General features: G+C 41.5%; 1 protein-coding gene across 1 annotated transcript; it reads left to right on the forward strand.

The window, feature by feature from the left end:
• The first annotated feature begins 1,580 nt into the window (after positions 1–1,580).
• LOC138602280 (ER degradation-enhancing alpha-mannosidase-like protein 3) lies at positions 1,581–15,706 on the forward strand. The gene is made up of 21 exons (XM_069673730.1): positions 1,581–1,668; positions 1,959–2,416; positions 2,550–2,595; positions 3,282–3,382; positions 4,435–4,474; positions 4,586–4,698; positions 4,816–4,969; positions 5,063–5,197; positions 5,335–5,440; positions 6,700–6,797; positions 6,945–7,070; positions 7,188–7,271; positions 9,183–9,266; positions 9,451–9,575; positions 9,695–9,890; positions 9,973–10,130; positions 10,212–10,329; positions 12,011–12,181; positions 12,288–12,453; positions 12,564–12,755; positions 12,993–15,706. Exons 2-21 carry the CDS (start codon positions 2,265–2,267, stop codon positions 13,247–13,249), a joined length of 2,622 nt encoding a protein of 873 aa, XP_069529831.1. The 5' UTR covers positions 1,581–1,668; positions 1,959–2,264; the 3' UTR covers positions 13,250–15,706.
• Positions 15,707–16,307: the final 601 nt, after the last annotated feature.

A 16,307-nucleotide genomic window follows, 5' to 3' on the forward strand; every position in this document is an offset into this window, starting at 1 on the left:
TTAAATACTCAGATTTTTAGGTGTAAATAATTTGAAATTGATATGCCTACTTAAAGCTCATGTGAGCATTGTGATTACTCTATATGACCTACAGAAGCAAACCAGACCATCAACGACGGGATTAACTGCACGCTGCAAAACTAGATGCCTATAACGCACACCAGAAGAGTTGTGTCATCTAGCATCCTACACAGAGCCTGGACATTTATTATCAAAGGACATAGACATGTCCTCTTGAGGGCAGACTGCGGTCACTGATGCATCTGAGCAGAAATAACTTCACTGATCAATTGTTTAAATACATCCATAAGATGCATACTGCAAGGAGAGAAAGAGTGGTGACATCTTGAGGTGAGAAGTACAAACTACAGAAGGGGCCTCTTTTTGATGAGGAACAGTGAGATTGTGATGTGTCATGATGATGTTTCATCTGAAAAATCATTGCTTCAAAGAGGCTATTTAGCAAACACGGATCCCTGTCACCTCAGCTCCTCAAGTCGTTGCATTCATCCTCTAAACAAATCTCTATTTATAGGATTTTATTGTTCTGATGACCTTCAACTACTACGCTAATAAACTTAAGCTAATTGATGTTATTGTTCTCATAGAAAATTGGTTTATGATAAATGGGGGATGGATAAAATCTTAGTTAGTGATTAATAGGGAGGACGATGTGCGGATGCATGCGCAGACTTCAATACAGTGTCCTGATTATACAGTAATATAATAATGACTTACTTAAATGAACTAAAAGACCAAACAATAAAGAGCTTTAAAATTAATTCCTTTATATATTTTATATTTCATACGTGGAAATACATGTTCATATTTCTACTTCTTGCGCTCATCCAGCAGATGGTGCTGTGCGTGTCATGCTATCCGATACACGTCTGACCCAGCCCATCTGTTGTCCAGCTCCGCCCACATCTGACCCCGCCCCATTCCGCGTGCTGCAGACAGGGGTTATTGGGAAATATTGGGGGATACGAAATTAGGATTTGTGCATTATAACACTGTATGGATAAACTACTTTTCATGGCTCTCTTAGTCAGTGTGAGCATGTTCCAAGTTCACTCTGTTATTGATGGAAACACAATGTGTGGTAACTGACTGCAAAATACAGTCAAATATATCATATCTTTCTTGGATAATTTACATAAGACAAAATACGTGGGGAATTCAGATGTATGCTTTCGTTATGACTCGAGCAATAGTCAAATATGATGATAAGCCTTATGAAGTATACAAATCCATCCTCCTTGACTCCACCTACCATGTGACGCATGTCTGTTACTGAATGAATGTGATTTTTGCCTGTGTACATCCTGCTAGGTAACCTTATACCTCTGTTAGGACAACAATTAGACGTCAGTTAAATTGTCAAACCGCATACCAAGGCATCACCCTTTTCAAAACCTTCTTTAACTATATATGTAACCACTTTAAAAGTGGGATATGCAGAATGGGACAGCGTTCGTTAGATTTTGTGGGAGTAAAGCTTTCCTGAAAGTCAATAATCAGGGCATTACACGCGGGGGTAAGACCGACAGAGCCTGCCTGGTCTTTGACAGCTCGGTACTCGACGTCAGAGTACTATAACGTTATGCCTGTAGTGATACATGGCGACGTGTCATCGACCATCTAACTGTACGACAATCAGTTTACACGGTAAGTGAAATTTTAATTTGTTGAGATATAGTTCACGTTTATTCTTATGCATTAAGATTAATACAACCTGTTTTGCTGACGGCGAACTAGCAACTTGTTAGCTAACTAGCGTCAGGGAGCCTCCCAGCACTGTGATAGCTAGCAAGCGTTAGCTTCACTGTCTCGCTGTGCCATTCAATTTTGTATTGCCTAAATATTGTATCCGTACTGCTTTACATTTCTTTGTTGTATTAGTGTTTTCTCTCTATCTTTAACTGTACACTGCTTTGCGGGTTGGCTTTTCTTTACAGGCTAACGTCAGCAGCCATTGTTTATCGAAGCTCAGCTGAAGCTAGCTGCCTCTATTGTTTACATGGATACGGTCAGCTGAGGGGTTCTGTGGGCACGTGGTGGCTTTAACAATACTGGATCACCTACAGTGGAAATATGGAGCTGACAGGTAGCTAACGTCTAATGACTGTTTATCAACGATGAGGATGGTAGGGGCTCTAAAGGAGGACAGCTGTGCCTGCTGGACTGTTTGACTTTGTGTGGGAGTTGGACAAAGGACAGGAGTCTGTTTGTCCATATCAAAGTTTAACCTGAGGCAGGACCACATGGGGAGAATAGGAAATAAACTGTGCTGGGGGATGACCCATTCTTCTGGCTCTGGGATGATGCTGAAGACACTACTGATCACCATTTTCCTTGGCTGGACGAAATGTCAAGAGAGCCAGATCATGACACCAGAGGAGAAGGTTGTAATCAGGTAAGGATGTACTGTATAACATGAATGTATTTGTGAATCTGCGGCTGTGGAAGTCTATGATCTGTTCTAAAAAATATAACACTGTTTGTGTCATTTTCATGTGTAATAAAAACATAACTTTCCTTTTTTACAGGGACCAGATTATTGAAATGTTTGACCACGCTTATGGCAGTTACATGGTAAGTTATTTACTGTGATGTAATAGTGTATGTAACTAGTAGGAGCTAAGTACAGCTCGAGAGGGCAAGACACTAGCAACGCTCATTGTGTAAAGACGGTTTAAAGTGTCATCCTTGTGTAACACTGCCAGTAGAACATAATGTGACATTCATGGCAGTCTTGATAGTATTGATGGAGGATTTTGTCCACTTGAGGGATCAGAGAGAATAAAAGAAGTGAAACTTGCATTAAATATATTTCATATAAGGTGCGTACAGGATACACACAGAGGAGAGATTCTCCCATTTAAAATGAAATGCTGTTGTTGGCTCTGAAAGAAACCCACAATATCAATTTCTATAATTAGTATTTACACTGAATTTATACGGTTTCTGCACTTTTTAGTTCCCTTATTGACGCACAGTTCTTGTCCTCAGTATTGCTGGAATACTGAATTCTTCAACATTAGAGAGTTTAAGGACCTGTAATATATTATGTAAGCCAGTATTTTTTACCTTTAACTTTTCTGGTAACTCTTTTTTTTTCTCTTTATTGTCATTTTTGTTACTTATAGTAAGAAATTAGGAATAGTGATCGTCCTCAGGCCTACATATTTTCCCACCCTCCAGCTGTCTTTCCTTAATGACACCTTTGCTGTGAACTGTCAAACGGAGCAGCAGGACAATAACTGTTATTTATGTTGCAGAAATATGCGTATCCAGCAGACGAGCTGATGCCTCTAAGCTGCAGGGGGAGAGTCCGTGGCCAGGAGCCCAACAGAGGAGACATAGATGACTCCTTGGGAAAGTAAGTTCACCATTAAGTAACAACCTATAGTGGGAATATAGTCCAACATCTACAGTTACTGAAGTTTCAAATCTGTAGGTAAAAGTATGTTGGAGGAATCCCCAGGCTTCTCAGCTCAGTCTGCCGGAACGCCAGGTTTCACACAATTTTTTCTACAGGCTGCACTTTGGGCTTTGTTGAGCTGGCCAATCAGAGGAAAGTGGGTTTGTCGGGGTGGGGTTCCTTAAAGGGACAGAGCTGACTGAGTTGTTTGAGGCAGAAGCTGTATGAGGGCCTGCACAGAGCACCAGTGAGTTTTTTAAACTGTAAATTATGCTATGCTACTCTACAGGTATCACAGAGGGGAAATTAAGCTTGAAATTAGCAAAGCACCTTTAAGTGTTTTCTTACATAAAACCATTGAAGCAGGGCTGCTGGTTTAGCTCAGTTGGTAGAGCAGGTGACCCACGTACAGAGGCTCCTTGTTGCATTGATCGCAGGCTCGACTCTTGGTCTGCTGATCATTTGGTGCACGTCATCCCCCACTCTCTACACCCCGTATTTAATGTCAGTGTTCAGCTGTCCAAAAATAAACTTTAAAAACAAACAAAAACATTGAAGCAGATTTTCCATTTTGTCATGCATGACTAAATTAAAGAACATCATGTCCAGAATAAGTATTAATGAGAGCAAATAAGTAATGTGGAAAATAAGATATTTATGTAATGTTAATTAAATTGTAGAAGAAGACAACTCGTTGTCTTTTATATCACTGTGCTGTTTCAAACAGATTAAATTCGACATGGAGTCGTTGGCCCACTTTTACTAGAACACATTAATTAGATGCTAATTTAAGTCAGTGAGTGTTACATGGAGGCAATAAATCATGGACTTAAACTATCATTGCAATTATGTACCACAAAGTTCCTTGTTGCATAATGTAATTTCACTGCACATTTTTAACAGTCTGCGGCTCATTACAAATAAAACTGGATCAGGGACAAAGTGGGACAGCAGCTCAGCTGTGCTGTGCAAAAGGATCTGTTATAACATCTCCTCCTCCTTCTCTGCAGGTTTTCTCTCACACTGATTGACACCCTTGACACCCTGGTGGTGAGTCCTTGCTTCTCCTCTGTTTACAGGCTTAAAAATAGTATAATCTAATACCCCCCCTTTTTGACAGTGAATATATTTGCTCCTGTCTCTGTGTGTATGTGTGAGCAGGTGTTGAACAAGCTTGATGAATTTGAGGACGCAGTGAAGAAGGCTGTGAGGGATGTCCGCCTGGACAACGATGTGGTGGTGTCTGTATTTGAGACCAACATCAGAGTTTTAGGGTATCAATTTTATTTTACTTTCTTTATACCCACATGTTTTTTTTAATAACAACTATCTCATCCCATCCGTGTGTTTTGAAAGACGATATTTATTTATCCTTCATGTGATTCTGTCAGAGGTCTTCTGGGAGCTCATGTCATGGCCGACTTGCTGCGGCAGCGTGGGGAGAGGATGCAGTGGTATCAGGATGAGCTCCTACACATGGCCAAAGAGCTGGGTCATCGATTACTGCCTGCCTTTAACACCACAAGTGGCCTTCCCTACCCTAAGGTATCCCTTTTTGTCAAATAGCTGACGCAATGTTGCAGATGAAGCATGAAAACATTTGACTAAAGATTCATTTTTAATTGATCGTTTTTCCAGGTGAATCTGCGGTACGGAGTCCTGAACCCTCTTTCACGCACGGGCACTGAATCGGACACCTGCACGGCGTGTGCTGGAACAATGATCCTGGAGTTTGCTGCCCTCAGCAGACTGTCAGGAGAGACTGTGTTTGAGGTATTACCCCCCTCTGCCTCTACAGAACATTACTTAAAATATTGTTGGCTGTAATTGATGCTAGTTGCTGAAAGATACAATTATATATGAATGGTGCAATTGTTTTTTACTGGAAACGCTTAATGTTTACTTTGTAGGAGAATGCCAGGAAGGCTCTGGACGTCCTGTGGGACAGGAGACAGAGAGGCAGCGACCTGGTGGGGACTGTCATCAACATCCATAATGAAGAATGGGTGCGGAGGGGTGAGGCAATATGAGCAAACGCATGCATCGTGTAAAAGAGTTAAAGCTTATGTATAGACAAGTGGTCACACAGCCCAAGGATCGACACAATACAGAGCATTGATAATTAGGGATGGGTATCGAGAACCAGTATTTTTTGGTTCCGGTATCTGATTGGTCACGACTGAAAGTACCGATAAGCTCAGGGACAAACGGTGCTCCTATCTGTATTTATATCCGTTTCATTCTAACGTAGCTCGCATTTGTCCCTCAGTGATGATGAATCCCGCTGGCACCGATGGCAAACTACAAATGCAGTTAAAACATGTGGTTCTTATAAGCCTGTAGTTTTTCAGTCACTGTTGTTGGCTTGCTGCCTCTGCCTCTCCGGTCGCGAGCAGCCTCTCGTAAGAGAAACACACACACACAGATGTCTGCTGAGTACATCCCTCCTGTAAATGCATTGATAAAGTAGTGACGTATCTCTTGTTAATATGGACCTTGTTGTGGCTCTGTTTAAGAGATTCTAAGTGCAGTGTCTGTGTCAAACCATGTCGGTTTTGTTCGTTTCGACACGGGACGTCTTTAACAATCAGCCTCCTTCACGTGCGACTCACCTGCTGCTATAAAAACAGGATCCCGGGCAGAAAACTCAAAATGCGAGTTGTGCAGCAGCTCATGATGAATGTCAGCAGAGCGGACATATAGGGGAAGAGAAACAGAAAGAGGCAGGGCGGGACACGCCTCAGGAAAAGTAACTCAAGAGAAGCAAGATGAGCTGATTAAAGTAGTTTGAGAACAAACACTACAATATAGTTGAGAATGCAGGAAATACGGCATAATATACTTTAAATAGAGTACTTTTTTGCTTAAAATATCGACATCATAAAAACAATTATTGTAAAAGATTTACTTAACTACAGTGGAGTCCAGTTGGTTTAGGTACAGCCAGAAAAGGAGTTTGTTTTGCTTATGATTGCTTCTGTTACTGCATTTACTGTTAATGTTAACTGTTGTTCTTGTAGGGAGATGACCACAGCCCTTAACCCCAGTGACAACCCCCCTTCCAGAGGCACATTATCAGACACCCTAATAAAGACATGTTTATTACCAAATAATGGAGAGTAGTATCGACAAGAGTATCGATAAGCAGCATCGGCACCGGTACCGATAAAATCCTAACAATGCCCATCCCTTTTGATAATGAAGTCTATACACAGCTATACACATGAAGCATATTAAAATGATATGACTGTCTTCTCACTTCTGTTGTTTTGCAGACAGTGGAGTTGGTGCTGGTATCGACTCTTACTATGAATACTTGATGAAGGCTTACATCCTTCTAGGAGACAACGTCTTTCTAGAGAGGTTCAACATTGTAAGTTCTCCATCACTACGTCCCGTATCCAGTATGTCACCTGATGTACTCTGTCGCCACATCATCACCTACTGGCCATTTTCTTAATACTGTGATTGTGTTTTAAGTCAGTGCTTATATATTTTTCATGATGTTTGTCTGTCGCAGCACTACAGTGCCATTATGAAGTACATCAGCCAGCCTCCCCTGCTGCTCAATGTGCACATGCACAACCCCACTGTGAGCGTGCGCAGCTGGATGGACTCTCTCCTGGCGTTCTTCCCTGGCTTACAGGTCAGGGATCCTGTCTTAAGATTGCACTCAATTAATCATAATTACTACCAATTAAAACACTGAAGGCTCAGGAACTGTAGCACACGTGTTTATGGACTGACATTTGGTTTCACACAGGTTTTGAGAGGAGATCTGAAGCCAGCTATTGAGACTCATGAAATGCTTTACCAAGTCACCAAGCAGCACAAGTTTCTTCCAGAGGTAAAGCATCACTGCTCTTTGTGTTATGTTTAATAGTATACAGTATGTGCAAGATGAACTGATTATAACGCTGAGTAGTGGCAGGTTATTTTATAGAAATGTTATATTAAAGTAAACAAACTGTAAAACTTCAAATAACCGCTGAGTCCCTTTTACTCGCCGGGTGTGGCTGCACGTGTGACAAATTAAACTCAGGCGGTCTCAATAAGAAGCCTGTATACCACAGCACGCGAGCACCTCAGAGTCTAAACTAATTAAGACATTTACACCACAGTGAGTGACAGGAGGTTTGGGAAGCACTTTGCTGCTCGCTTTATAGATGGGAATAAAGTTTGAAATAACGATGATAACAAACGGGTTTTCTCTTTCTTACAGTATACTGTATGCATTAAACAACAAACAAAACATGTACTCGTGTGCTTAGACAGCTTTACAGACCTACATGTCTGCGTAGCACTCCTAAGTAATTTTTTTAGATAGGAGTCTCTCCCTTTCTCTCAGTGCAGCACATAGGTTTAGACCAGCTGTCACGCAGAGCAGGCTCAAATTAGTGATTTGCAATTGAAATGTTAGTCGATAACCTTATTTTGTTCATAAGTTTAAACCAACATTTTTTTTATAGTTTCCCCATCTTTGCTGTCCAAGAGTTTTGTACAAAACTGATTTGTCTCGTATAGATGCCTGTCCCAAATAAAGGCAGGGTGAGTTTATAGATTAAAGTAAATAAGAGCCCAGGCCAGAGATGTGGACTCGAGTCATGGTGACTTGGACTCGAGTCAGCTCGAGTCAGTGTTTTGATGACTTGTGACTTGACAAAAAAGAAATGACTTGAGACTCGACTTGGACTTGCAAGTTAATGACTTGACTTGACTTGAGTGTGTTCATAAGTTTGAATGTTAGTTGTTAAATAAATAATAGATACAATTGTGAAGTTTCTGTCTAACTATCAAGTATGTTTGCAGCTCCCCGGTATGTGATTGACATGATTGGATGGCTGGCTGTCAGTCAAACTCCTCGCTATGGCAACACGCAACATCAAAGACCACCGTTACCTGATGTTTTTTCCCCAAAGAGAAGCCTCACCAGTCGTACTCATTACTACTCAATACGGTCTCAGACCAGACCATCATCATGGCTGCGTCTGTGCCAAGATAAAACCGATACAATTCATTGTCATACTTTTTGAACAGACCGTCATTATTAGACGGGCTACTAATACCTTGTCTTTTCTCTTTATAAAGACCGGATACTACAGGTAAGAGTGCTGGATCTTGGGTGGAAAAAAATTACTTGACTTGGGACTTGACTTGCCTTAACTAAGGACTCAACGTGACTTAACTTCACTTGCCAAAGAAAAAATGACTCGGGACTTGCTTGAGACTTGGACCAAATTACTTGAGACTTACTTGGGACTTAAGCAAAGATGACTTGGTCACAGAGAATTTGAAAAGCCTTATTCAGATGGGTTCTCCTATTTTCTTATCAATTAGATTAAAAGTATTTAGTGCCACCAATCAAGGAACTCCTTCATGTTTAGCAAAAATCCTGTTAATCTAATACTGCCATTAAGCGCCCTCTCTCATCAACACGTCTGTTTTAACCTGATAGAAGCAGACGGGATAACTATCTCATCATAAACAGTAGAAGAAAAGCCTCATCAGTGAATATATGGTCATATCACACAAACCTAATTCTCATTTCAAGTTACAATAGGAAATCATCATACTAAAGTAAAGATCAACAGCTGTAGCAAGTTACTACACTAATTACACTGATTTAAGATACAATAAATGGTTCTGATCTTCTTTGTCACATTTTTAACTTTTTAAATTAATTGATGTAATAACAACACGCTCAGAGGAGGCCACTGTCACTCATGTATTTCACTGCCTGTGTTTAACCTCCCTGCAGGCTTTCACTACAGAGTTCAGAGTTCACTGGGGCCAACATCTACTGAGACCTGAGTTTGCAGAAAGCACCTACTACCTCTATAAGGTGAAACACCTGACAAAAACTCAAATAAAAAGACCCCTTTCTCTTAATAAGTGGAAACTTTAGGTCCATTATAAGATGGCTAATTGATTAAAGTACTCCACTTTGTAATACATGCACAACACACTTTTATAGTAAACTCTCACATTCACCATGTGTGGTTGAGACTAAGTTTTGATTCCTGCAGGCCACTGGCGACCCCTACTACCTCAGAGTGGGACAGTCCATCGTGGAGAAGCTCAATGCCTACGCCAGGGTGCCTTGCGGGTTTGCTGCTGTTCAAGACGTCCGCACTGGGACCCACGAAGACAGGTACAAACTGCCATATCCTTAGAAGGTGTCATCTTTCCGGTAATAATATAACCATTGTAATGGAACCTTAAATACCTCTTATGAATATGTGAGCACATATCTTGTTTCTGTGTGTGTAGGATGGACTCGTTCTTCCTGGCTGAGATGTTTAAATACCTGTACCTGCTGTTTTCGGAGAAAAGTGAGCTTCCAATTGACATAGACGACTTCATCTTCACCACAGAGGCTCACCTTCTCCCCGTGTCTCTCTCCACAACCAAGCCGCCCTGTCCAGGCAACGATACAGTGAGAGATCTCACGTTATCACAAACACAGGTACGCTCATTATATATCGCCGTTTTGATTGACATTGTGAGTGTTGTTACATTCTGGAGATGTGACTGTTCCTGTGCTTCAGGAGGCCGTTCCTGTCTCTCAAGAAGAAGATCTGTTCACACACTCCTGCCCCAGCTTAGAGACGTTGTTCCCAAACAACCCTTCATTTGCCAAGACCATCCGGGACAGCTACAAGTACCTCACAGGGGTGGGACGAGCCTTCCAGCCTTTACCTATCAGGTGTGTCCAGCTGCAGGAAAAATCACACATTAGAGGTTATGGCTGCGATTACTTGAGTTTTAACCTGTTTGTACATTACAGGGAAATTGAACTGCCGCTCCATGATAACGGCATGGAGCCGGTGGAGTTCTTGAAAAGCATGGGCATTTCTCTCACTCCGTTGAACGAGGTCATGGCAGGAGACACCAGAAGTCTGAAGGTATTTTCGTTACTTTACACTCCTTATTTATTTCTTTTTTTTATCTCTTTAAACCTCCAAAACATTAGGCAAATATACAGTTTGCATTGTCATCTGCAACAGAAAATATCCTTGGAGAATTTAATCTGTGCAGCAAACTGTTAGCTGGTAAAAGGAAATAAATACAAAGGTCACCAGGATGTAATACAGAAGGTTTTGTGTGCTCAAGTTTCTTTAACCTACTTAGAATTTAAAGTATGCAAAACACATTTTCAGTTCCTGGTTTAAGACCTGATTTTGAGTCCAGTGATGCACTCAAACAAATTACTGAACCATTCATTTGTATGCTGTTAGCATGCTTCAATGCCCCTGTCAAAATAAGTTAAATATACGCCCGGCTGTTGAGCCAATTATATCTTCCAAATTACATAAATAAGCAGCATGGATTTAGAAAATCATAAGCTGCTTTAATCAAATGAAAGATATTTTTATTTATAGATGTCTTCATTATCTCATCAGCTATGCTACGCTGAGTTTAGTGTGCACGTAAGCAATAAGTATAACCCGGTATCATGAGGATCCAACAGTGAGGGGAAAAAGGAAACATGTCACTCACAGTAACTGGATTACCGATTAAATAGTTGCATTAAAGGAGTTACAATTGACCCTTTGCTAAGTCCCACCCTTTCTCACTGGCATGGAAATAGTATGGCGTTTTCAACTTTAACAGTGAGAGATGTTCCGAGGGAAATAATAGCAAATTTCTAGATAAAGTAGTTCCCAAATATCAGAGAGAAAGAGGACGACAATACGGTTTTGAAAGCTACATCCACAATATAATATTGAGGCAAAAGCTCACTGGTCCCAATGTAAGCATCAGGCAACCCACGTCTTGACAGTTCATGTTAAGGACAATCATATACAGGAACAACAATGTTGTAGCAGGGTTAGTCAATATATTGTTTTATTTTAACCTAACGTTTAGCTATGACTCCCTATAACTTTCATTATCTCATATGTTTTAGCCCATTGCTAGCAAAACTAAATTATCCCACTTTTTTCTTTTGTTTAAAGTGCGTCAGGATGTCGCTCGCATATCGTGGCCTTGATCCAAACACTGGATCTCCTAAAGGCACAACCGGAAAGCCCCACAAAATACTGTACAAGCTTGCCACAACAATGGCACAAACCAAGGGCTGGTAAAATAAAGTGCCGATATCATCGGTGGTGGTAGCGAAGGCCAGACAGGATCACAAGCTGAGACCAGCTGACTGTCTTCCACAATTTTTAATCCATGTCTGACATCTCTCCTCGAGTTTTTGGACTTTGAAACCCCCTCTAAACTTTGAGGATATCTGCTGTCGGACTTGCAGATTCCTTATTCACACAGTTTCGGCATTTCTCCTTGTTCTGAAAGCTTGACAGGCTTCCTGAGCCTAGTTACGGTTGCTAACGTAGGATTAGACAGTTCAAGAGAGGGACTTAGCGAAGGGTCGATTGGGTCAAGGTAACAAATTTCCTGCTTTAAAATGCAACAAAAAAAAAACGGTAAAAAGTGCAAATATCCACTAATATAACATGACAGAATGTCAACTGGTGACAGCATTAGATTCCCCCTTTCATATCATGACGCTTACCATTTTGGGAACAGAATGAATCAAGTGACTAATGATGGTTGTTTTTAATCATCATCACCCTCTAGGAGCACAAAGGAGTGTACCGGGTCAAACTTGTGGCAGAGCTGAGCCAGGCGCCGGAGGAGGAGGTGGTGCCTCATGCTGTTCAGCTCATTTCCCCCCCGTTTCTGGGCAGGACCGTCCTCACAGCGGGACCGGCCAAGTTCGGAATGGACCTCACCAAGCAGGAGCACGGGGTGAGCTAACTTTCCAAATGTGACCTGTTTTGTTGTAACTGCACTTCTCTTCATCTCCATGCATGTAAGAAATAACTAACAATAACACTCTCAAACTGTTTTCCAGGTGAAGGGCACCATAATGAAAGCCTCCCCCTACACTGCATGTGGGCCAATAGATAACGCAGCAGAGCTTAAAGGCCATATTGCGCTGGCACTGCGTGGTGACTGCATGTTCGCTGCAAAGGCTCGTCAGCTGCAGGAGGCCGGAGCCATAGGAGTCATCTTTATAGGTGAGGCTGATTACAAGAGGAGCTTGAACCACATTTTATCTGACAGTCAAACTCAATGGACTTCCAGACAATTTAAATGCTTCCAATGCTTCCCTATTTCTCCTCCTCAGACCACCGTGAAGGAAGCAACAGCGAGGAGACTCCCCTCTTCCAGATGGTCGGAGACGGCGACTCCACTGCGGACATCGCCCTGCCTTTGGTGTTCGTGTTCAGCCGCGAGGGCGCCCTGCTCACAGCTGCTCTGGAGGAACATCACAATGTGGATGTGCTGCTGCTGCCCAAGGAGAGGCAGCTGGGACATGGTGAGGACCAGGAGGAGAAAGATTAGAGGATATCCCACATTTTTGTAATTGTCATAAAATCCCATGAAAATACTAGAACGCTTAGTGCACTTTTGTGGAAAACATGAAACTCATATAATCCTATGGGCACAGCCCGGCACTGTAGTTTTTCAATAGGAATAAGTGAGTTTAAATTTACCTAAGTGTTTGATATAACTGGCCTCACTTTGCATATCATTTGTTCTCCTCATTGTCCAGATAAGAAAGAAAGACCTGTCGGCATGAACATCAAACTCCGCCTGGCAGAGGAGGGAGAGCTGGAGGAGGGAGCAGACACAAGCACGACCTTAGAGTTCGTCTTGGAGAAAGAACAGCTGCTTCTTAAGGAGGAGGAGGAGGAAGAAAAGCACGGTGGTCAGCAACAGACCTGCACAGAGGCGAAAGGGACTGACAGAACTGAACCGTGTTCATCTCAAACTAAGCGCTCAAACTGTGAACGAGGCGCAAACCCTTGACCACTGCTGACCCCTACGCAGACATGTTTCCTAACACTGATCCCTCGTCAGTTTCTGAATGGCGCGTGCCTCCGAGCCCCTCACTGCCCTACACGGAGCCCTGACTGACCCAGCGTGCATGTTTGCAACATATGGAGGAGAGCCGGGCCGTGTGACGCTCCCTCACTCCCTCCTGTCTTGACTGTGAAACCTAAAGCTGGTTCTGTATTTATTAGACAGAGAGACAAAGTGGAGCGCTTCTTCGGTTTCTCCCCCCAAACTAGGTAGTTAAAGGCTGACAGCTGTAGGTGAAGATGGTCACGTAGGCTGTAGCGATGCTGTCGTAGGCACATGCTAGGTGCTGGTGGTAATAATGACGTTAATCACTGACTAGAATCAAAAATTACCTCATCTACGAGGACAACATGGAGGAGGCAAACATGTACTCAGCTAGGTTTTAATGCAATGCAGTTTGTTTTTAACGGAGAGTGCACCTTTTCACTTCAACAACTACTGTAGAACATTCAGTGATGGTGAATCGTTTGCTACCTGGCCAGTAGGTGGAGGGAGTCCACATAACCTCTCTTTTAATATAATGTTAGCAGATGAAGGAGTCGATCTGGGGCCAATTTAGATTTTTATTTTGTACTAGTGAGAAACTTCAGGGAATTTCAAGAGTGAATGCAGTTTGCTTGGTTTAAACATAAATGTAACGTGTGTGTTCCTGCATTTTGTTTTGGCTATAATGTGTGTATGTTTGTGTGTGTGCGAGGTGTGAAACAACTATAGTGCTTAAAAAAAATCACATTTAACCTGGTCTCTTTACAACCTGATACAGGAAATGAAGCAGGATTGACCACCATGACTCTTTTGATATTAAGTTTGAATTCTTCAGGCTGTATATTTTCTAACCTATAAATAACTCTTTAATTATTAATTTGTAATTAAATCATCTTAAAAGCCTTGCAAAAACGACCAAAGACAGTTTTCGTGCATGTTACAGGGTTAGTTCCAGATGCAGCATCACATGTCGGGCTGCAGTCCCAGACTGCTATGCACTTTGAAACACGGGTATGATTGTCTTTGGCAGATTCAAACAGTTCAAACCGTTCAGCCAGTCTTTGCATTTGTTTGTGTCTGTGCCAATGACTGGAAATATAGATGGACGACGCGTCTCCATCTGCTCTCATTGTATGAAATTGATGCCAAAACAGCCCCCGCGATAGGCGCTGCCATCTTGCGATGGTGACGTCATTTGGAGCCAGAGTTATGCAGTGAGAGATCGGCGGGTGGAGCTGCTGTAGCCAGTTCCGTTAACCAAAACACACACATTTTAGTTACGTCTCCTCTCGCCGATCGTCCTCTGCTCTGCTAATCCAGAAGCTGCAGGAGCCGTATTTGTCAACAGAGCTGTCAATCATCCTTTTTATAACATCAAATAACTAATTAAAAATAAACTTGTCAGAAAAATGAACACTTGGAAATAAATCAGCATGTTAAAAACTAGCTATAATGACAGTAACCATGTTTGAGAAACATGTATTTGTCGTGTATTTTGATTTTATAGTTTGACTCATGTCCCATCTGTTAACATGGAGGAGGCGGGCTTTATGACTGCAGCCAGTCAGCAGGGGGCGCTAGAGATGTTTTGGCTTCACTTTTAGGGAGCTGTCATGTCGTCCATCTTTTTATACAGTCTATGGTGTGTGTGCAATATGTAATTTTAGTTATTCTGTTTACAATATGTAAAGAGGCTATATGTACATGCACCTTTATATTTGAAGAACACTCTAATGGGTTACTTTAACAGTGACTTCCATTAAGACTGCCTGGGCACAGAGAGGTTTCTGCATCATCTAAAATGTCAAACTGGAAGGCTCAATTAAATCATGGACTTTGCTTCTAATTGTGTTCTGGATGCATTTTGGATCCAGGCTTGTGTTTAGCTTCACTCACACAAACTAAACCTAATTGTTTGCATTCTTACGTGTTATAACTTTATGCAACAAGTCGGAAAGATGAGTAACACCTGTCACTTTCTTCATTCTCATAATTTGTTACATGATTGTTGTCCTGAAATCTGAGCTCATGCATGCTTTGGGAAAAAAACAAAAACAGTTTTGGTGCAGGAGTAGGTTTTCTTTCATGTTTTTATGGTGCACCTTTTTCCTGCTGCTGCTGAGTTAATATCAAGTCTTAATCCATCGTGACATTGTATGTTTTTATGTAGCCCGTGTGAGGCTTTGCCAACTGGTATACCTCAGGACTGCGCACGTTACTGTTCACACAGAGAAAAAAGACCACGGTTGTTTTTATTAATTTTACCGCTATTTAATATTGTGTTCCTCTTTTTTCTAAGGTTTCTGTTGATCAAGTTAAAAAGTGCCAAAAGAGATGCATGACATGGCTCCTGTTTCTGTAACACATCCTCTCTGTATTTAGTTTGGGACTGTGAGCTGGGGCAGTCAATAAACAGAAAAACACATTTTAAACTTTTTATTCCTTATTTTTTCTTTTCTTTCTTTCTTTTTTTTTTTACAAATTATCAGAAAGAATATGGATTTTTCTTCTCCTAAAGTAGCGGTGAAAACATTGTACTATTTCAGAGTATGTAAATAATGATGGTTATGTAATTTCTTTACACATTTCCTATCTACATCTTAGGCTAAGCTTATTTAGCATGTGAGCATTTATTGTGTGCAAAGAGAAACTCCCCTGTCCGTGATCTAGCCACTTTAGTATTGGCAAATGCACTGTTTTTTCCCCCTCTCTTTTTTTGTTCTATTTTCAGGGGAAGATGAAGCAGCCTTCTGTGCCTGACGGGAACAGCTACCACAGAGTAGCACATTAACAGGAATGATGACGTTTTTGATGACAGTCATGCTGCGGGGCAATGATGAAAAATGACTCATACTTTAATTTTTTGATAGTATACACAACTATTATCATCAGACAGCTTTGAATACATGAAGCCCGAGCCCTGCAGTAGATAATATTCATCTCGGTGCCTACATATTCAGTGATAGGCACACAGTAAAGGAGCTGTGTTGTTTTCACAAACACTCAATAATCAACACAT

This window comes from Semicossyphus pulcher, unplaced genomic scaffold, assembly GCF_022749685.1.
Source record: "Semicossyphus pulcher isolate SPU_LCO1_2020_fin unplaced genomic scaffold, fSemPul1.0.p SCAF_22, whole genome shotgun sequence".
NCBI classification, from domain to species: Eukaryota; Metazoa; Chordata; class Actinopteri; order Labriformes; family Labridae; genus Semicossyphus; species Semicossyphus pulcher.